This window comes from Bufo gargarizans, chromosome 4, assembly GCF_014858855.1.
Source record: "Bufo gargarizans isolate SCDJY-AF-19 chromosome 4, ASM1485885v1, whole genome shotgun sequence".
NCBI classification, from domain to species: Eukaryota; Metazoa; Chordata; class Amphibia; order Anura; family Bufonidae; genus Bufo; species Bufo gargarizans.
Genome location: NC_058083.1, coordinates 470353835 through 470375613, shown reverse-complemented (window position 1 = coordinate 470375613; position 21779 = coordinate 470353835). Strand labels below are relative to the sequence as shown.

Sequence of the window (21779 nt, the reverse complement as noted above, 5' to 3'; positions counted from 1 at the left end):
TCAACCTGATTGAGATACTGTGGCATGACCTCAAGAAAGCGATTCACACCAGACATCCCAAGAATTTTGCTGAACTGAAACAGTTCTGTAAAGAGGAATGGTCAAGAATTACTCCTGACCGTTGTGCACGTCTGATCTGCAACTACAGGAAATGCTTAGTTGAAGTTATTGCTGCCAAAAGAGGTTCAACCAGTTATTAAATCCAAGGGTTCACATACTTTTTCTACCTGCACTGTGAATGTTTACATGGTGTGTTCAATAAAAACATGGTAACATTTAATTATTTGTGTGTTATTAGTTTAAGCAGACTGTGATTGTCTATTGTTGTGACTTAGATGAAGATCAGATCACAGTTTATGACCAATTTGTGCAGAAATCCATATCATTCCAAAGGGTTCACATACTTTTTCTTGCAACTGTATGTACAATATAATTATTTTTTACTGCTTTGTGACGAAGTAATTGGCCACGAAGCAAGTTTTTTTGTAAAATTTGGCGAGGCAGCCGAATCGAAATTTTAAGAACTTTGCTTATCTCTAGTGATATAGATAATGCTGATAGATAAAGCCCTATGGCTGATTCATTGTGTCACATCTTGCCTTCGCTACTTTCTCAAACATCACAGATTTAGACACATTTAACAATCCAAATAATACATTTGGCAATAACTATAAATGGTGAAGGTGCAATACTCTGGCACAAAATAAAGGTATTTGAATACAGTATATCTGTTCCAATGATATTAAATTGTTCAGCCTAGAAGCTACATCTAGCAGATAGCTGAAGAAGTTGCTTTCCCAACAGTAGAGCACAATTGGATAAGTAATACACCTACCTTGGCTCCTGTATCGATCCTCCAATACAATGAAATCTCTCAGGCACAGTTTTCCATTCTCGTGCCATTTTAACCATGGAACCAGCATCAAGAACACCATAACCGAACAAGTGGTTAAACTCCAAGCCAACACCATTTCTCCGCCACTTATGAACTTCATCATGTAGCTGATTCCTTTTGGATGTCAGTACTGTCAGGTGTTGTAAATCTCTCCAGGTGAGACCTGGGCTATAATAAGAAAAATAACATGGCCATATTGAAACAAGATTTGCTAATTAACTGGATTCATGGATGTATGATATATTTGCTTCTTATAAGTAAGTCTACTCAACCCCAAAAAGGCAGGTATGACTACAGTTAAGCTAGTTCTACATGGTCATCACAAGGATTGCTGTGTTGCAGAGCAGCCATAGAAATGAATAGTCGCAAAGTGGCTCACAAGCTGCTGCGAAGAAATCCAATCTTGCTGGATTTTTTTTACTCTTTTTGGGCTTGCGGTCGTGGCAACTTACAAGTCGCTCTGTGACCGACTTGATTTCTATGGCTGTACAACTACACAGCGATCCTTGTCTTGCGCAACCACTGTTGTGACCAAGATTGCCATGTAGCCCAAGCCTTATAGGGTTTTTGCACTTCAGCAAATAGTATTTATTACGCAGAGAAAGTTCCCATGGTTACGACCACCCTGCATAGGAAAAAAGTACCAGCCTACATGGTCCTGGCCACCAGAGAGGCTGGCATTTTTTCGTACAGTGCGCAAAAACAAGCACCATTGCTGCATTACAGGGTGGTTTAACTATGGAAACGAGCAGTGTATAATGTGATAGAAAAATGGACAATCACAATACATTAGTAAGTGCTTTGTGTTAACTTTCTCTACATGATAAATGCCACTTGCTGAAGTAAGACAACTCCTTTAACCCCTTCCCGACCAGCGTCGTAGTAAGGCACTGCGGGAAGTGACTTCTCGACCAGCGCCGTAGTACTACGGTGCGCTGATTGGGCTGGATTGGGATAACTTTTTGAGGGTTTCCACTGTAGGGGTACCTTAGGGTCTCTTCAAATACAAAATGGTGCCCAAAAAACATTCTAGCAAAATCTGCCTTCAAAATCCATATGGCGCTCCTTTCCTTCTGACCACTGCCACATGCCCATAGAGCAGTTTACCACCACATATGGGGTATTTATGTAAACTGCAGAATCAGAGTAATGCATATTGAGGTTTAGTTTGCTGTTGACCCTTGCTGTGTTGCAAGAATTATTTTTTATTAACATGAAAAATCTATATATTCAGGTTTACGGGACGCTAAAATTGAAAACAAAATATCTTTATTCAAATCATTAATTATAAGCTAGGAGGAGTTAGGCTACTTTCACACTAGTGGCAGGACGAATCCGACAGGCCTATTATAGTCAATGGGGACATAGCGGCGGTCTGGCGGCACTGCAAAATAGCGGCAGGATGGATCCGACAGGGTGAACAGCCTGTCGGATCCATGGGAAGTGCAGCCTGTATGGTTGTACTAGTCCAGCCACACACCAGCGGTTACAATACACAGCAAGAGTGGAGTGTTTGTTGGCTGATGATCACATTACCAGAATAGGCTTATACAGTCAGAGAATCAGGGTTATCAAAGGCACTTTTTAAGCGCGGAGGGGTGCAAGATAGACCCTACAGTGAGCTAGATCCAATATCGGTGGTGATAGTTGCGTGCCCTGAAATTAGGGACGGGGGTGCTATATATGGTTTTCTGTGGGTGTTCTACTACCTATTACCCACAGTTTTCACCATCACCACTGATTTAAGGTTCATCTTTTCCCTTTTTGTGTGTTGTGTCTAACTCCTCCTAACTTATAATTAATGATTTGAATAAAGATTGTTTGTTTTCAATTTTAGCGTCCCGTAAACCTGAATATAGTTTAAAATAAGGTAACACAAACCTGATTTGGCTATAACAGCCTCTGTGAGCCAACATGAACAATCTGCATAAAAAATTAAATTTTAAAATTTTGCCTCCATTTTCTTTTAATTCTTGTGGAACACCTAAAGGGTTAACAAAGGTTGTAACATCAGTTTTAAATAAATTGAGGGGTATCGTTTCTAAAATGGGGTCATGTATGGGTGGTTTCCATTATGTAGGCCCCTCAAAATCATTTTATAACAGAATTGGTGCTTAAAAAAATGCTTTTGGAAATTTTGCAGAAAATTTGAAAAATGACTTCTAAACTTCTAAGCCTTCTAACGTCCTAAAAAAATTAATTTACATTTCCAAAATGATGCCAACATAAAGCAGACATATGGGGAATGATGACTGATAGCTATTTTATGAGGCATTACTATCTGTCTTAAAAGTAGAGAAATTCAAATTTAGAAAATTGTGAATTTCTCCACATTTTGGGTAAATTTGTGATTGTTTATAAATAATTGAAAAATATATTGACTCAATTTTAGCACTGTTATGAAGTACAATGTGTCATGAGAAACAGTCTCAGAAAGGCCTGGATAAGTAAAAGTGTTGCAAAGTTATTACGACATAAAGTGACACATGTCAGATTTGCAAAAAAATGGCCTGGGCAGGAAGGTGAAAACTGGCCTGGGGTAGAAAGAGTTAAGACCGCCCGCTGTCAGCTATCAGTGACTCAGAGCTATGCATATATATACACACTAATGTCTCATGCACACAAATGTATTTTCGATTTGAATTCTTTACTGATCAAATGTGGACCCATTCATTTTTATGGGGCCGACAAAAAATGTGGACAGCCCACGAATGTTATATGTCTGCTGTCCGTATTAATTTATTATGTAGAGAAAGTTAATACAAGGCACTTACTAATGTATTGTGATTGTCCATATTGCCTCCCTAGCTGGCTGAATTCATTTTTCCATCACATTATACACTGCTTGTTTTCATGGTTACAAACACCCTGTAATCCAGCCGGGACCGTGGGAGCTCACGTAAGCTGGTGCTTTTTCTATAGTGTGCAAGCACGGCCATGCTGCTGGACTGCAGGGTGGTCGTAACCATGGAAACTTTCTCCACTTAATAAATGTTATTTGCTGGAGTGGCAAAACCCCTTTAAACTCAATTTTTTCAATAGACCATGGACAATTGACATAGAAGTTGATGATTCTCTGCACTCCCCTGTACTGACTGTTCTGTCCGCCTTATGTGTGTGGGGGCAGAAGTTGACAGGCAGCAAAACTCCCTCCTAGCAACTCATTGACTCCGAGATAACACCCAATTCTACTTTTATTGTAAGGATAGGGCGAAACAGCGATGTCAAATTAGTCTTGATGAGGAGAATGATCATGGTTGCTGCTCCGTCCATCAGTTGATCTTAAAAAAGATGCCTACTATGAGATGACTCGATGATGTCACTAGGGTAAAAGGTGACAAAATATGGTGGCTTACATGGGATATACAAGGAAATAAATGCTAGCTAGAAGCTGTGTGCACAAATGCCCACTAGGTGGAGCAAAAGCAACAGGAATACTAGCACAATAGATTTACCATACGATATCTGTTGGAGGCATGACAGCAGACAATTCATGAAAGGTGGACGGCATAGAAAATGGCTTGTGAACCCTGACCTAAGGGCCTTGACATCATTTTTTTTATGCTGTTGTGTTTGGTGTGTGCAACCTGATGAAGAGCTCAGTAAAGAAGATGTAGTGTAGTGAGGAAATTGAGATTAACTGTAGTAAGACCTGTCTTTATGGGGTTCAGAAAAGATACATTTTTATTGACCTATAAGCCAGTCGTGCGTCCGCCACCGGACAGATCTCTGGATAGGATCAATGGGCTGCAGCTCTGGAATTATTGCTAATGCCTCATTGCACCACCTAAATACAATGCATGCTATGTACAAGCTTTTTCCATCCATAACAAATGCCATACCCCTTATTTTCCTGGTGTATAAGCTTGAAAATCTTACTAGTACCTTATCACACTCACAGGGGTGTTGGAAGATATTCAATTATGGAGCACTCTTAAATGTCCACTACTACAACCCATTGATGACAAACAGATCACAGTCTGAGGACCATGGATAGATCCCGATTAGTGTTGAGCGAATCAAAGTTAACGAAGTGGAATTCAATCCGAATTTCAGGAAAAATTCGATTAATCACAAATTTGAATTTCCTGGCCCAACACTAATCAATTTTTCCTGAAATGGCGGTAAAAATATATATATACATACAGTATATACTCACCTCATCTATTTGAGTGTGAAAAGGCTGTTGTGTCCAACTTGATTGAAGAAAACACACCAATTCTCATGCGTGCTGACATGTGACATCACAACGTCATCACATCAGCTCGCATGGTGACGTCACAGTGCCCGCCCAGCGTGAAGGGTGCAGGCGCCCCCATAGACACATTTTCTTTGATCAAGATTGCCATGATGGCTCTGTGATCAAATGGATGAGCTTGTTGTATTTCTATTTTTTGTTTTAACCCCTGATTAACCCCTTGATAGACTGAATGTGACTCTCAGATGCCGCGATTAGCTTTGAACGCAGCATCTGAGCAATTCATCAAGAAACACATTTCTTGATAAAATTTGGTGAAGCAGCTGAATCGAATTTTTGAAAACCTCACTCATCTCTAATCATGATCACAGGTGATTTAGTCCACTGGCTGGATAGCACTATAGAAGGAATATTCTTCTCTGCACTATAACTACTTGGTAGCCAGGATTACGGCATGCAGAAGATAAGGGTATTTATGTCAGGGAGCCAGGGGGAGGTAAACAGTTCACACTGGAGCACATTTATGCAGACCGGCATATTATACAGTACTGTGCCCCAGTGGATATAAAAAGTCTACACACCACTGTTAAAATGTCAGGTTACTGTAATATAAAAAAAATGAGACAAAGATAAATAATTTCAGAACTTTTTCTGAATTTTTTCCACCTTTAATGTGACCTATAAACTGTACAACAACTCAATTGAAAAACAAACTGAAATCTATTAGGAAGAGGGAAGAAAAAAATATAAAAAAATAATATGGTTGCATAAGTGTGCACACCCTTAAACTAAAACTTTGTTGAAGCACCTTTTGATTTTATTACAGCACTCAGTCTTTTTGGGTATGAGTCTGTCAGCATGGCACATTTTGACTTGGCAAGATTTGCCCACTCTTTGCAAAAAACACAAATCTGTCAGATTGCGAGGGCATCTCCTGTGCACAGCCCTCTTCAGATCACCCCACAGATTTTCAATCGGATTCAGGTCTGGGCTCTGGCTGGGCCATTCCAAAACTTTAATCTTCTTCTGGTGAAGTCCATTCCTTTGTTGATTTGGATGTAAGCTTTGGGTCGTTGTCATGCGGAAAGATGAAGTTCCTCTTCATGTTCAGCTTTCTAGCAGAAGCCTGAAGGTTTTGTGCCAATATTGACTGGTATTTGGAACTGTTCATAATTCCCTCTAGCTTAACTAAGGCCCCAGTTCCAGCTGAAGAAAAACAGCCCCAAAGCATGATGCTGCCACCACCATGCTTCACTGCAGGTATGGTGTTCTTTTGGTGATGTGCAGTGTTGTTTTTGCGCCAAACATATCTTTTGGAATTATGGCTAAAAAGTTCAACCTTGGTTTCATCAGACCATAACACCTTTTCCCACATGCTTTTGGGAGACTTCAGATGTGTTTTTGCTAAATGTAGCCTGGCTTGGATGTTTTTCTTCGTATGAAAAGGCTATCGTCTTGCCACTCTACCCCACAGTCCAGACATATGAAAAATACGGGAGATTGCTGTCACATGTACCACACAGCCAGTACTTGCCAGATATTCCTGCAGCTCCTTTAATGTTGCTGTAGGCCTCTCGGTAGCCTCCCAGACAAGTTTTCTTCTCGTCTTTTCATCAATTTTGGAGGGACGTCCAGTTCTTGGTAATGTCACTGTTGTGCCATATTTTCTCCACTTGATGATGACTATCTTCACTGTGTTCCATGGTATATCTGTTGCCTTGGAAATTCTTTTGTACTCTTCTCCTGACTGATACCTTCTAACAATGAGACACCTCTGATGCTTTGGAAGCTCTCTGTGGACCATGGCTTTTGCTGTGGGATGCGACTAAGAACATTTCAGGAAAGACCAACTAGAGCAGCTGAACTTTATTTGGGGTTAATCAGAGGCACTTTAAATGATGGCAGGTGTATGCCGACTCCTATTTAACATGATTTTAAATGTGATTGCTTAATTCTAAACACAGCTACATCCCCAGTTATAAGAGGGTGTGTACACTTATGCAACTACATTATTTTTGTTTTTTTGTTTTTTTCCCTCTACCTAAAAGATTTCAGTTTGTTTTTCAATTGAGTTTATAGGTCACATTAAAGGTGGAAAAAGTTCTGAAAGGATTTATTTTTGTCTCATTTTTTCACATCACAGAAACCTGACATTTTAACAGGGGTGTGTAGACTTTTTATATCCACTGTACGTCATGCTGATCAAATCCAGATGTCCTCCTCTGTTAAACGATGTCAGGTTTCATGAGCTTTTATTCGCTGTCATCTGTCTAAGATTAAAAGTGGAGAATATTGCTAGGTTAGGCTTTGTTCATACTGCCAACAGAGGCTCCATTTGGAAACTCTGTTGGCAGTGTGGACTGAAACAATAGTGCTGTGGGCAGTCAAGTTGACAGAACTCATTCCACATTTCCCCAAAAATTACTGACCCAAATTTCTTATGGTTTGTTCAAGGAAAATCACAGAGAAACAGTAGCACATGTAACAGTCATCTGGCATAAAAATGTACAGTTCAGCTTTACTTCTAAAAGTAAATTAAAGTGCAATGTCTCCTACCAGCAGGTATAACATACAGTAGCTATTCAACGTCAAAGCTTATCCTTCAATCTTAACTTGAGTGATAGCTATCATCTGCAGTTGAGAGGCCTTGGTTGGGATTCAGGGGATACTATTTCTTCTTTTGGAGAAACATAGATATGTAAACATATATGTTTCTATGGTTTCTATGTTTAACTTGGGTGATAGCTATCATCTGCAAGTGAGAGGCCTTGGTCGGGATTCAGGGGATACTATTTCTTCTTTTGGAGAAACATAGATATGTAAACATATATGTTTCTATGGTTTCTATGTTTAACTTGGGTGATAGCTATCATCTGCAGGTGAGAGGCCTTGGTCGGGATTCAGGGGATACTATTTCTTCTTTTGGAGAGTGCTTAGTGTATATAGTAAATGTGCACAGTATTTCCATTCGGGTAAGATTAATTCGCAAAATTCGCAAATCAGATCCAAGGTACGTTTAGTGAAGGATTATTTACTGCGGGTGCTTTCTACAGTAGTAAAATCAGATTAAAGGGGAACTGACAGCATTAATTGGACAGTGACAGACTTTGCAGAGCACACCAAGGGGAACAATAACAGCTAGTTGTTAATTTGTTCATACATTTCTAGATGGACAGAGGAACAACACAGTGTAAAGATCTAAGAAAAGATGCTCCAGAATTGTCCATTTGCAAGAAATGCACATAATTATTAAAACATGTATGTTTGAATGACAGCTCCTCTTTAAGGGTCGTCTGTAGCACTTGCACGTGTTGGAGCATATGTACTGTCATATATTCCATAAGACAGAATAAACATACTTTGCCTCCAGGGCTAAGGCAAACACCCCAGCTGCTTCTGGTGCCGCTGCAGATGTTCCCGAATGACGTAGTGTACAGTTGCCATATAAATCGGTTGTTGCCTGAAAACACAAATTAAAAATTTATAGATCAGGAAATATAATGAAAGTCATATGATGCATAACTCATCTGGAATATGCAATGAAATATTTATCAAGCAAAAACCCTTTGTATAATAGGTTTTAGATTTTGAATAAATCAATCAAATCTTTCTGCATCCTAGAGAAGGTCTGAATCCAATCTACCCACTGACCTGTATCACAGAACAAGTTTAATTATCATCTTTAGGGTACTTTCACACTTGCGGCAGGACGGATCCGACTGTTTACCCTGTCGGATCTGTCCTGTCGCTGTTTCGCCGTGCCGCCGGACCGCCGCTCCGTCCCCATTGACTATAATGGGGCTGGGGCGGCGCTCCGACGCAGTACGGCAGTTCGCTGTCAGAGGCCGCTGGACTAAAAAATATTTATATATATATATAGCAAAGAAAATCCGCAGCACTTCTTGAAGTATAAAAAATGTGTAGTTTTATTCACACATGTCAAAATTAGACAACGTTTCGGTTCTCTCACAGAACCTTTCTCAAGTCAGGTGAGAAAGTCACCAGGTTCTGTGAGAGAACCGAAACGTTGTCTAATTTTGACATGTGTGAATAAAACTACACATTTTTTATACTTCAAGGAGTGCTGCGGATTTTCTTTGCTGTTTACGTCCTAAATCGAGGGACCACCGCAGGTACCTTACAGCTACAGCTGCATGTCAAGGGAGTGCTGCCTGACTTTTTCTATGGATATATATATATATATATATATATATATATACACTAAGCAAAAATATAAACGCAACACTTTTGGTTTTGCTCCCATTTTGTATGAGCTGAACTCAGGGATCTGAAACATACACAAAAGACCCATTACTCTCAAATATTGTTCACAAATATGTCTAAGGCTACATGCACACGGCCGTTGTTTTGGTCTGCATCCGAGCCGCAGTTTTGGCGGCTCGGATGCGGACCCATTCACTTCCGTGGGCCGCAAAAAATATATAACATGTTCTATTTTTGTCCGTGCTTTGCGGACAAGAATAGGCAGTTATATTAAAGGCTGTCCATGCCGTTCCACAAATTGAGGAACGGACACCATCCGTGTTTTGCGGATTCGCAATTTACGGACCGCAAAACACACAACGGTCATGTGCATATAGCCTTAATCTGTGTTAGTGAGCACTTCTCCTTTGCCAAGATAATCCATCCCACCTCACAGGTGTGGCATATCAAGGTGCTGATTGGACAGCTTTAATATTGCACAGGTGTGCCTTAGACTGCCCACATTAAAAGTCAGTGATCTCAAGTCTCCCGGACGTACAGGGAGTCTCCCGCTATTAGATAGCGGCTCCCTGATGCCCGCATGTGAACAATTTATCCCAGAAAGGTTTACTCGCAGAAAACCTTTCCGGCAACCTGTAGCAGTGTCCCCTTCTCGGGACGTGCGCACAGTGCAAGAAGAAGCCGATGCCAGCAGTCCGCAACGGCGCATCAGGCTGAGCATGTGCGCACGTGCAGGATCTCAAAGTGGGAGGAGGGGGAGGGAGGGAGAGGAGGCACTGAGGAGTAGAAGGCGGCGCTGGGCATGAACGGCGATGTGTGCTGCCGGGCACCATGCATCAACAGACCTCCCCTGCTTGGGCACCTTAATTCAATGATTGACAGGTTAGTAAAACCTGTTTTTCCACAGAATAAAGCCACAAATAGCTTTTATAAGGCCACCTTAGAAATCAGAATGCTACCCTGGATATGAGCATATGTTTAGCTCGCAGGGCTTATAAGTGGTGACAGAATCCCTTTAATCATATACATAAATATGATAATTTGGGGCAGGGTAATGAGCCCGGTCCTCCACACCATAGAGCAAAGTGTGCAGATACTGCATATGTTTGGAAAATGTAATAAAAAGTTTGTGAAAGAAAAAAAAAAGAAAACCTCCCTGAAATGAGTTTTTGCAGGTTGGGATGTCTGAAAAGGCCACTCTGAAATGTGCGGTTTGCTCACACAGCACAATGCCACAGATGTTGCAACATTTGAGGGAGCGTGCAATTGGCATGCTGACTGCAGGAATGTCTACCAGAGCTGTTGCCCGTGCAATGAATGTTCATTTCTCTACCATAAGCCGTCTCCAAAGGCGTTTCAGAGAATTTGGCAGTACATCCAACCGGCCTCACAACCGTAGACCACGTATAACCACACCAGCCCAGGACCTCCACATCCAACATGTTCACCTCCATGTTCGTCTGAGACCAGCCACCCGGACAGCTGCAGCAACAATCGGTTTGCATAATAAAATAATTTCTGCACAAACTGTCAGAAACAGTCTCGGGGAAGCTCCATGGCGTCTGGCACGTTAGAGATATATATTAAATCTTTATCGCAAGATAAGGTAGTACTATAGAATGATTTATGCAGAATCCTCTTTTGTTCAGCCAAAACAGCACATATACATAGGTACACACATACACACTTACACACATACATGTATATACTTAGTCAATCATTAGTGGAAAGCACTGCTTTACATATATGGCACATTTCCTATGATCACTAGTGATGGGCGAACCCGTGGAAGTTCGCTGGGTTTAGCAAAACTTCAGGTCAAAGTTCGGGTTCGGGACCCGAATTTGACCCCAAACCCCATTGAAGTCAATGGGGACCCGAACTTCACTTTATTATTTTCCATTATAACATGGTATATCGGAAAATAATAGCAATCTTAAGACAGAATGCAAAACAATATGGCCATTTAGGGATTAAAAAAAAATAATAACTCACCTCATCCACTTGATCGCGCTGCAGCAACTTCTTCTATATTCACTGAACAGGACCTGCCAAAGGACCTGCGATATGCATGATGACGTCACTAAGTGGGAGAGTGCGGTGACATCATTGCGCACATCACAGGTCCTTTGGCAGATCCTGTTCAATGGAGATAGAAGAAGCTGCTGCAGCACGATCAAGTGGATGAGGTGAGTTGTGTTTATTTTAACCCCGAAATGGCCATATTGTTTTGCATTCTGTCTTAAGAATGATATTATTTTCCGATATTACCATGTTATAATGGAAAATAATAAAATCCCCCAAACACTGAACCTGGACTTTAGTGAAAAAGTCTGGGTTCGGGTTCGCTCATCCCTAATGATCGACAGAATTAGACATTTAAATGGCTATTGGTGTGTCTTATAGATTGCGTCTGGTGACAAACTTTAATTTTGCTAGATATGTTGCATACATACACACCAGCATACTTAGACATGCCTACGTTTGTATACACGCATACAGAGTCAGACCCGGATTTCTTTGGCCCTCAAGAGGAAATGGCTGCAACCTTAAAATGAACTAAAGTTGTGCAGACTGTAAACCTCACAGTAATCTTTGCTGTTATCATTACATATACACAGAACATATCATCTGTAACGGCTAATGAAATTTTTGTGAATAAAAAAAAGACCCTAGTAGCAAGTGTGTGGCTCCAAAATCAGTTTTTATAATACACCTTTAAGATCCATTTATATTAGGGGGTCCCCTTACTGTGTCAAAGTCTGGATGTAACTGGAGGATCCTCGAGTACTATAGTGTACTATACTTGTATTCAGTGTCAGACTTGGGTGGCTAGGATGCTCACCGTACGGATATATTCAAATAGTGCCTGCTCACACAGCAGCAAGATGCTACCAGATAACTGAATATGGGGGTCCCTGCAGCAACTTTGAGAAGGTAGGTTCTGGGGAGAAGAGGACACTGGTGGCTTTCCCTGTTTACCTAGAAGTCATCTCATCTCTGATCGTGTCTATAATAATAAACTGGGGAGTTTCTTTAATAATATATAAAGTTTTCTATGAACATAGGCTGGTGGAGGTGCTCTACGTTGAATATATGTATGTAGTCCAGTAAGTCTACTGTCTTATGTGCCACTTGTGCAGGGGGTGGTAGACTAGGAGGTTCACCAGTACCCCTGTGGGCCAGTCCGAGCCTCGTTGTAATTATTACACGTTTATTTCAAGATTATACCTCGTTTTATTATATAATTAGATATTCCCATTAGTCAATATTTGAGATGGATAATAAATCGCTCACTCATATATGACCTTTTTTTCCCTTTTTTCCATTGTTATTTAATCTTACCATGTACAGTACAAGTTCAATCAAAGCCAAATGACATGATGAATGTTTAGTTTTAATGTAGAGTTTGTATTTCCAAGCTAAGTAACCAAAGCAATGTAATGCAAAAGATGTCTGGCATGTTTAAATATTAATATTTTTCTCATCAACCGACAAGGAAAGCATCATTTAGCTTTCTATCATTTCTAATGAGTCCTAACAAAAGAACATCTGCTGCTTCTATTGTGAGCCTGGCACTTGATGACGCCTCTGGGCAGGCTTGCGCATTACAGTATTTGTACTTACCACGCCAGCTTCAGGATTCCTCTTCCTTCCATTGCTAAATGTAGAGGCTAATGTTGAAGAGCAGCTTTCATCATACAATGCTGTCCGGCCATCGTTTATAGCAGAATTGATGGAGATCGTCCACATGCTTGATGCGTAACCATCACAGTTACAGTCGTCGTAACTTCCACCATCTCCAGATGCCCACACGTAAATGCTCCCCTTACTTCTACGACCCTGATGAAACAACAAAAAAATTAACAGAATCCCAGATCATGGTGTGGGATACATATAGTCAAATCAAACATTAGCATTGCATCCTGCGCCCTATGTGTCTTGTACTGGGGCCATTCTGCACTTGAGAGAACAGTTTTGACCCTTTGCTTTCACGATTAGGCTCCACGTGAGCATATGTATCGCCTAATGTAGAAACCATCAAGCCCCTAGACTTTAATGACCAAATGTACACCAAGAGCCTCCTCGTTGCATAGTTTAGGCTACACTCACATCTCTGGCAGGTAAATAGCCAGACACCGCCGCACACCACCTGATCCCCTTTGAATATAATGCCAACCGACTGTGATCCTATGGGTTTCTGGCATAAATGCTAACTTTCTGCTAGACAAAACCATTGCATGCAAAAGTATTTGTCCTTCGGAAAGCCAGCATTTTACTAAAAATCACAGTCAACCAAGTCTTCAGTACAATGGAAAGCAGTAAGGACCTTGTAAACCATGGTGTACTATTTTAATGGGGTAAGGAACTTGTAAACCATGGTGTACCGTTTTAATGGGGTCAAGTGTAGATTTATGCAACTGTCTAGCCATACAGTTGAATGCATCTTGGGCATTCATGCTTAAAACGGTCCCATCAATCGTTCTTGACGAGTCTCAATCTGAGTCCTTCTAGGTGAAAAGCAGTATCTTAACGTAAACCTGTTAGGTGATTTCTGCTTCTCTATCTAAAAACAGAATATAATGGAGGGATTGAGAAAAATATATAGGTTTATATGATTTGATATAGGATTTGTGAGTAAAGAGCAGAGTAAATCCTGACAGGACTCCTGAGGGACATATGATATGCCACCGAGATGCCAAAAGTTTAAATAATTGGTGCTAATTAGTGATGATCAAGCATGCTCGGCCGAACACCAGTTCGGCTCGAGCATCTCTATGGTCGGCACATGGCGGTATTCGGCACATGGCGGTAGTACTTCCCTCACTGTAATGCCGTAGCCATGTTGGCTGATGGCATTACAGTGATTGGCTGGCCGGAATGCGTCATCAGATGCTATATAGCACCAGATGACGCATGTTTGGCTAATTCTTAGTCAGGGAGAGCTGTGCTGAGGAAGAAACAGACAGTGTAGGGAGTGATTTAAGAATATTTTTACCACCAAAACTTTTCAGAGACCCAAAAGTCCTTTTAAGGACTATTGTGTGTGGCAGCAGCAATCTATATTTTAGCGCAACCTGCGCTAAATTGATAAAACTTTACAAACCCAAAAGTCCTTCTAAGGACTATTGTGTGTGGAAGCAATATCTATTTTTTGTGCATCCTGTGCTAAATAGCGTACAATAGTTAGGCCGTGGACAGTGACATTAGCTGTGCCACATCTCCAGTGTTAAGTGTGCGCATCCAAAAAATATCTGACATCCAGTGTACTTTTTCCATAGACGGTGTCTGCTGCGAACAGTGACATTAGCTGTGCCACATCTCCTGTGTAAAGTTTGTGCATCCAAAAAATATCTGTGACATACAGTGTACTTTGTCAATAGACGGTGTCCGCTTCTGACAGTGACATTACCAGGGCCACATCTGCAGTGCAATATGTGCGCATCCCAAAAAAATCTGTGACACCCAGTGTACTTTTTCTGTAGACGGTGTCTGCTGCGAACAGTGACATTAGCTGAGCCACATCTCCAGTGTAAAGTGTGCGTATCCAAAAATATCTGATATCCAGTGTACTTTTTCAAAAGACGGTGTCCGCTTCTGACAGTGACATTACCAGGGCCACATCTGCAGTGTAACATGTGCGCATCCCCAAAAAATCTGTGACATCCAGTATACTTTTTCTGTAGACGGTTTCCGCTGCGGACAGTGACATTAACTGCGCCACATCTCCAGTGTAAAGTGTGCGTATCCCAAAAATATCTGTAACATCCAGTGTACTTTTCCGTAGCCGGTGTCCGCTGCGGACAGTGACATTACCAGGGCCACATCTGAAGTGTAAAGTGTGCGCTTCAAAAATTTATCTGTGACATACAGTGTACTTTTTTGCGTAGACACTGCGTACAGTGACATTACCAGTGGTACCTCTCCTGTATAACGTTTCCTCATCCCAAATACCTGTGACATCCCCTGTAATTTTTTATTAGCCACTGGTGACAGCATTAACATTACCTGCGGGATATCTCCTGTTTCCACATCCCAAATACCTTTTTAAATTTGTTTACGCATACACTTCCAAATTCTACGCTACTGTACGTGCGACAGACTTTCAATCATATATAACATTTAATATGAAAAAGGCGAGCAGTAAGGGACATGGCAGTGAAGTTAGACTAGTGCGACCAGGTGGTCAATTGGATTGCAGCAGATAATACTTCCAGTCGGTTAAACACCACCCTGTCTTCCACCAAGTCCAGTCTCAGTAGCCAAGAGTCTGCTCAACCCAATCCTCACCCTGATCCTCCTTCCTCTGAGTCTGGGCATACAAGTGATCCCACACTCGGATATTCTGAGGAGCTCTTTTCAATGCTGTTCCTTGATTTGGCCCTCTCACCAAGTATGCTTGAAGAGGGACAGATCTTGTGCCCTGATTCCCAAACTCTTGAGCATCCACAATCACAAGAAGATGACGGTGGGGAACGGCAATTACTGTTAAATGAGGTGGATGATAATGAGACACAGTTGCCAATAACTCAATGGCAATTACTGTCTCAAGAGGTTGATGAAGAGGAAGAGACACAGTTGTCAATCACTGAGGTAGTGGTTAGGTCAACAAGTCAGTATGATGAGCAGAGTGAGGAAGTAGAAGAGGAGGTGGTGGACGATGAAGTCACTGACACAACCTGGGAAGGTGGAAAGCCGAGAAAGGACAGCATTATAGAGGGGGAGAAATCTGCTGCACCGCAACAGGCTGAAATAGGCAGTGGGGTGGCAAAAGGGAGGAGGTGGGCCACACCAAACAGGCCTGCAACTATTCCACGGAGCACCCCCTTGTGGAAGTCTCCCTTGCCAAGGGGTAGGTGTTCCGCAGGATGGCACTTTTTTGAGGAAAGTGCGGACGACAAAATAATAGTAGTTTGCAACCTGTGCCGTACCAAAATGAGCTGGGGTGTGAACACTAGCAACCTCACCACCACCAGCATGATCCGCCACATGGCATCCAAGCACAGTAATAAGTGGGACGAACATCTGGGTCCACAATCTGTGTCTGCGGGTTACACCACTGCCTCCTCTTCCCCTGTGTTACGTGCTGGCCAATCCCCTGTTGAAGGCGCACTCCCGGATGCCTCCCACCCTGCACCTGGACCTTCACAAGCACCATCAGCGACTACATCCACTTCCGTGTCCCAGCACAGCATCCAAATGTCCCTACCCCAGGCACTTGAACGCAAGCGCAAATACCCAGCCACCCACCCACAGGCCATAACACTAAATGCGCAGCTTTCCATATTACTGGCCCTGGAAATGTTGCCATTTAGGCTTGTGGACACTGAGGCCTTCCACAGCCTGATGTCAGCTGGCGTCTCATGTTATGCAGTCCCCAACCGCTACTATATTTCAAGTTTTGCCATGCCCGCCTTACACCAACATGTGTCCCTTAAAATCATACGTGCCCTGACCATCGCAGTTACTGGGAAGGTCCTCTTAACCACGGACACATGCACAAGTGCATTCGGCCAGGGACGCTACATTTCCCTGACGGCACACTGGGTGAATGTTGTGGAGGCCTGGAGTGAGTCGTACCCTGGGATGGCACAGGTGTTACTGACACCAAGGATTGCGGGCCCTAATTCCATCAGGGTTTCCGCCACCACCTACGTTAGTGGCTCCAATCCCCACTTCTTCTCCTCCACCTCCTCCTCCACTTCCATCTCTGAATTATCCACGTGCAGAACCAGTCAGTCATCAGTCGGTAGCTGGAAGCAGTGTAGCACTGCAGTGGGGAAGCGTCAACAGGCCGTGCTGAAGCTGATATGCTTAGGCGACAAACACCGCCACAGAGCTGTGGCAGGGGATAAGAGACCAGACTGAGCTGTGGCTCTCAGCACAGAACCAGGCATAGTTGTGTCTGATAATGGCTGTGACTTGGTGGCGACTTTGGAGTTTGGCAAGCTCACACACATCCCATGCCTAGCCCACGTCTTAAACTTAGTGGTTCAGCGGTTTCTCAAAACCTACCCCAATTTGCCTGAGCTACTGGTGAAGGTGCGCCGCGTGTGTGCACATTTCCGAAAGTCATCGACAGCTTCAGCCGGTCTGTCAACGCTGCAGCAACGCTGGAAATTGCCAGCTCAACGGCTGTTGTGCTACGTGAGCACACGCTGGAACTCTACTTTCCACATGTTGGCCAGGCTTTGTGAGCAGCAGAGGGCAGTAGTGGAATACCAGCTGCAACATGGTTGTCGCCTTTCCAGTCAGCTTCCACTATTCATAAGCGAGGAGTGGGCATGGATGTCTAACTTCTGTGAGGTTTTCAGAAACTTTGAAGAATCAACACAGATGGAGAGCAGCGATAACGCTATTATCAGCGTAACCATCCAACTTCTGTGTCTACTCAAATGCTCGCTGCTCACAATTAAGGCCGACGATTTGCATGTGGAAGAGGTGGAAATGGGGGAAGACATTCACAGGGTGATAGCCAGACCACCCTCAGTTCGTATTCTCAGCGCCTCCGCTACAGAGGGTAGTACCCATGGAAGTTTAATTCCACCTGTTCTGCGTGGGTCGGCAGAAGAGGAGGAAGAGGATGAGGAGATTGAGAGTGATCCTCCTGATGATGACAGCAAAGTCTTGCCTGTTGGTACTCTGGCACACATGGCTGACTTCTTGTTAGGCTGCCTTTCCCGTGACCCGCACACTCATTTTAGACAACATGGATTACTGGTTGTTCACTCTTCTCGACCCCCGCTACAAAGAGAACTTCTTATCTTTGCTCTGGTGGAGAGGACAAGCAAAACGGTGTAATACCAGAAGATCCTTGTTTAAAATTTGCTCCAAAAAGTTCCATATGACAACGCTGGCAGCATATTTCTTAGTTACTTGGCCAACCGAGGAGGAGAGACAAGGGGAACACATAGCAGGTCCAACAGAGGCAGGGCAACACTCTCCAAAGCCTGGGACAGTTTCATGACACTCCGCCTGCACCCTCACCTGATGCGCGGCCTTGTGTCACAAGGAGGAAACATTTTGGATGATGGTGAAGGAGTACATAGCAGACCATGTCAGCAACCTCAATGATCCCTCAGTGCCTTACAACTACTGGGTGTCCAAGCTGGCGCTCTACGCCTTGGAGATGCAGGCCTGCCCTGAGGCCAGCGTTTTGTCTGAGCGGGTATTTAGTGCTGCTGGTGGCATTATAACAGATAAGCGTATCCCCTTGTCAACTGAAAATGTTGACAGGTTGACTCTTAGGCCTCTTTCACACTTGCGTTGTCCGGATCCGGCGTGTACTCCACTTGCCGGAATTACACGCCGGATCCGGAAAAACGCAAGTGTACTGAAAGCATTTGAAGACGGATCCGTCTTCAAAATGCTTTCAGTGTTACTATGGCACCCAGGACGCTATTAAAGTCCTGGTTGCCATAGTAGGAGCGGGGAGCGGGGGAGCGGTATACTTACAGTCCGCGCGGCTCCCGGGGCGCTCCAGAATGACGTCAGAGCGCCCCATGCGCATGGATGACGTGCCATGCGATCACGTGATCCATGCGCTTGGGGCGCCCTGACGTCACTCTGGAGCGCCCCGGGAGCCGCACGGACGGTAAGTATGCTGCTCCCCGCTACACTTTACCATGGCTGCCAGGACTTTAGCGTCCCGGCAGCCATGGTAACCACTCTAAAAAAGCTAAACGTCGGATCCGGCAATGCGCCGAAACGACGTTTAGCTTAAGGCCGGATCCGGATCAATGCCTTTCAATGGGCATTAATTCCGGATGCGGCCTTGCGGCAAGTGTTCAGGATTTTTGGCCAAAAAACGTTCCGTTCCGGAACTGAAGACATCCTGATGCATCCTGAACGGATTTCACTCCATTCAGAATGCATGGGGATAATCCTGATCAGGATTCTTCCGGCATAGAGCCCCGACGACGGAACTCTATGCCGGAAGACAAGAACGCAGGTGTGAAAGAGCCCTTACAAAGATGAACAAGGCCTAGATTGACCATGACTTCTAGACTCCACCAGAGCAAAGCGGCTGAACATAAAGGTACTTTAAATGTGTTTATAATGTACTAAATACACTGTATTCCCATGCACCACTTCCACCACAAACAAGGGAATATGGTTGAATCTTTCCTTTCTCATCCTCCTTCTCCTCTTCCATCATATCAACATGCTTATTTGTTGCATATAATGCCCTCGCATATATGCCCTTTGCATATAATGTTTTAGATGGGCAGCTCAGCTGCAGGCCCTCGTATATAATTTTTTAGAGGGTCAGCTCACCAGCAGGCCCTCACAAACAATGTTTTACAGGGTCAGCTCACCAGCAGGCCCTCGCATATACTTTTTTAGAGGGTCAGCTCACCAGCAGGCCCGCACCTAAAATCTTTTACAGGGTCAGCTCACCTGCAGGCCCTCGCCTAATTATACCTAATAGATGATTTGTGCGCATGCTGCCTTGCTTGGATGTGGTAGACGTAGCCATTTCTCAGGCTCCCTCTCCAGAATCGAACACCGATTCACCATTACCCGTAGTCACCATGGTTTGAGCTGAAAATAACATCGAAAGTTGATAAGGCAGACAGCCGAATGGATAGTTGCCGTCACGGGGACGTGCAATCCGCCCCAGGTTATCTATAGTCAACAAAGCGGCAGCAGCCCCTCGTCCATAATGTTTTAGATGGTCAAATCAACAGGCCCTTGCTCCAAATGTTTTTAAGGGTTCACCAGCAGACCATCAGTCATAATTTTTCAAGGCTGCACGTGATGCCCTCCTTTATGTGTAACAAAGGGTGTATTGGAGTGCCAGTTCCTTGTAATTTTGGCAGCCCTTTCACTTAGTGCATAGGCTTTATGAGTACCACAATGTGAATGAAGCCCTCCTTTATGTAATATACAGGTTGTATCGGAGAGCCTCTTCCTTGTCATTTCTGGCAGCACTTGCACTTTATATACAAGTAAATATACAGGAAAGAATGTTTCCTAACAATTTTTCCTCTAAAATCAATTTTATCTTTGGTTTTGTGCGTATTATTGTCAGTCTGTAAAAGTGCCGTACTACTCAGACAACATAATTTGCAGCAGCGACCTGGGAGTCGAAGATGCATCCAGACATCCTCCCCATGCTGTTCCCGAACCATTTTGATGGTGTTTCCATCAATGTCTGACCTTTTTCTATGAACCAGGCACCCTCCCCTCTTCAGAGCAGGGGGTGCATGGTTTAATGCTCAGGTTCTCCCTTTGACTTCTATTATACTCAGGTGCTCGGTAGAGCACCCGAGCATCCCGATGTGTTCGACCAGAGCACCCGAGCACTTTGGTGCTCGATCAACACTAGTGCTAAAGTATCATCAAAGCACAAAGACAATGCTGTAAAGCCACCTTACATTTTACAGAGTAAACATGATTAGATCCCTGTGGTCTTGGCACAACCATTTTACGGTGACAATAAATTTTGTGTGGTGACACTTTGGAATAATCTTTTGAGGTAACTGTTACATTTACTGTTTGAAGTAGAGATAGGATAAGATTGGTTTCCCATAACTTAGATGAAGCTTCTTTATCTGTACCAAGATAGCAACACAATATTCACCTTTGGGAATAAGGAGATCACAAGAAAAAGCCTGGCCCAGATCTGTCATGACTATCTCTTCACAAAAGACAGTGAGACTTCTCTTAGGCATCATACCGTAGGCGAATTCCCACAAATGATAAGTATTAAACATGATGGGAATCACAAACCTTGTCTCTACTGGACCATAAGACACAGCATATGTATCTTCAGAGTGATTGTGTCAAGATGGATGTGGAGATAAAATAATATCTTGAACATCACTATTATCATACCTCTCTCAGTGCTAATTTATTAGTTGTATAAATATATGTGGATCTGGTAAACATCCAGTTGCATTTACCTTGTTCACCCCGTCCGCCATGGCCTGTAAAGTCAATTCTCTCGGTCCATCCACTGTCTTGCCATCATCAGTGGGCCCCCAGCTGGCACTGTAAATGTCTATGACCTGCGGCATGTGACTGATGGAGGATGCTTCGATTATATCAGTCATAAAGGGTTGGTCCAACATACGAATTCCTGTTATTTGGGAAAATGTAGCAATTTTATTATATGGATTTATGGTAGATTATTTACAGAAATTGGCCCTGATTTATCATGCCTTCATTCCAGAATTCTGGCTTCAAAAATTAGCAAATTGGGCTTTTGCGGCTTTTTGCACCTTTTTGCATTTTTTACAGCACTCATTCAGTTTTGAGATATACATGGGAAAGTGGGCATGGTTATCTATGTTAATGAGTTTCACTCCAGATTTATCCCTGAGACATTTTTTTTAATAAGTCAGAAAAAGTTGCAATTTCCTTCCAGTAGAAGGGCGGAAGAAGAAAACTGGAGTAGCTTTTTCTAGACAAAAGTATTAGGTTTAAGGATAAGATAAATTTATCTAATAACATGTG

General features: G+C 43.0%; 1 protein-coding gene across 2 annotated transcripts in view; it reads right to left on the bottom strand.

The window, feature by feature from the left end:
* Nucleotides 1-21779, bottom strand: part of PCSK2 (proprotein convertase subtilisin/kexin type 2) — a 256020-nt gene that overhangs the window by 12915 nt on the left and 221326 nt on the right. For both annotated transcript variants that reach the window (XM_044291434.1, XM_044291435.1), the window contains 4 exons: nucleotides 21227-21402; nucleotides 12945-13160; nucleotides 8453-8553; nucleotides 836-1063 (listed from right to left, as the gene is read on the bottom strand). In XM_044291434.1, coding sequence (XP_044147369.1) covers nucleotides 836-1063; nucleotides 8453-8553; nucleotides 12945-13160; nucleotides 21227-21402 — 721 coding nt within the window. The remainder of the gene's footprint in view (nucleotides 1-835; nucleotides 1064-8452; nucleotides 8554-12944; nucleotides 13161-21226; nucleotides 21403-21779) is intronic.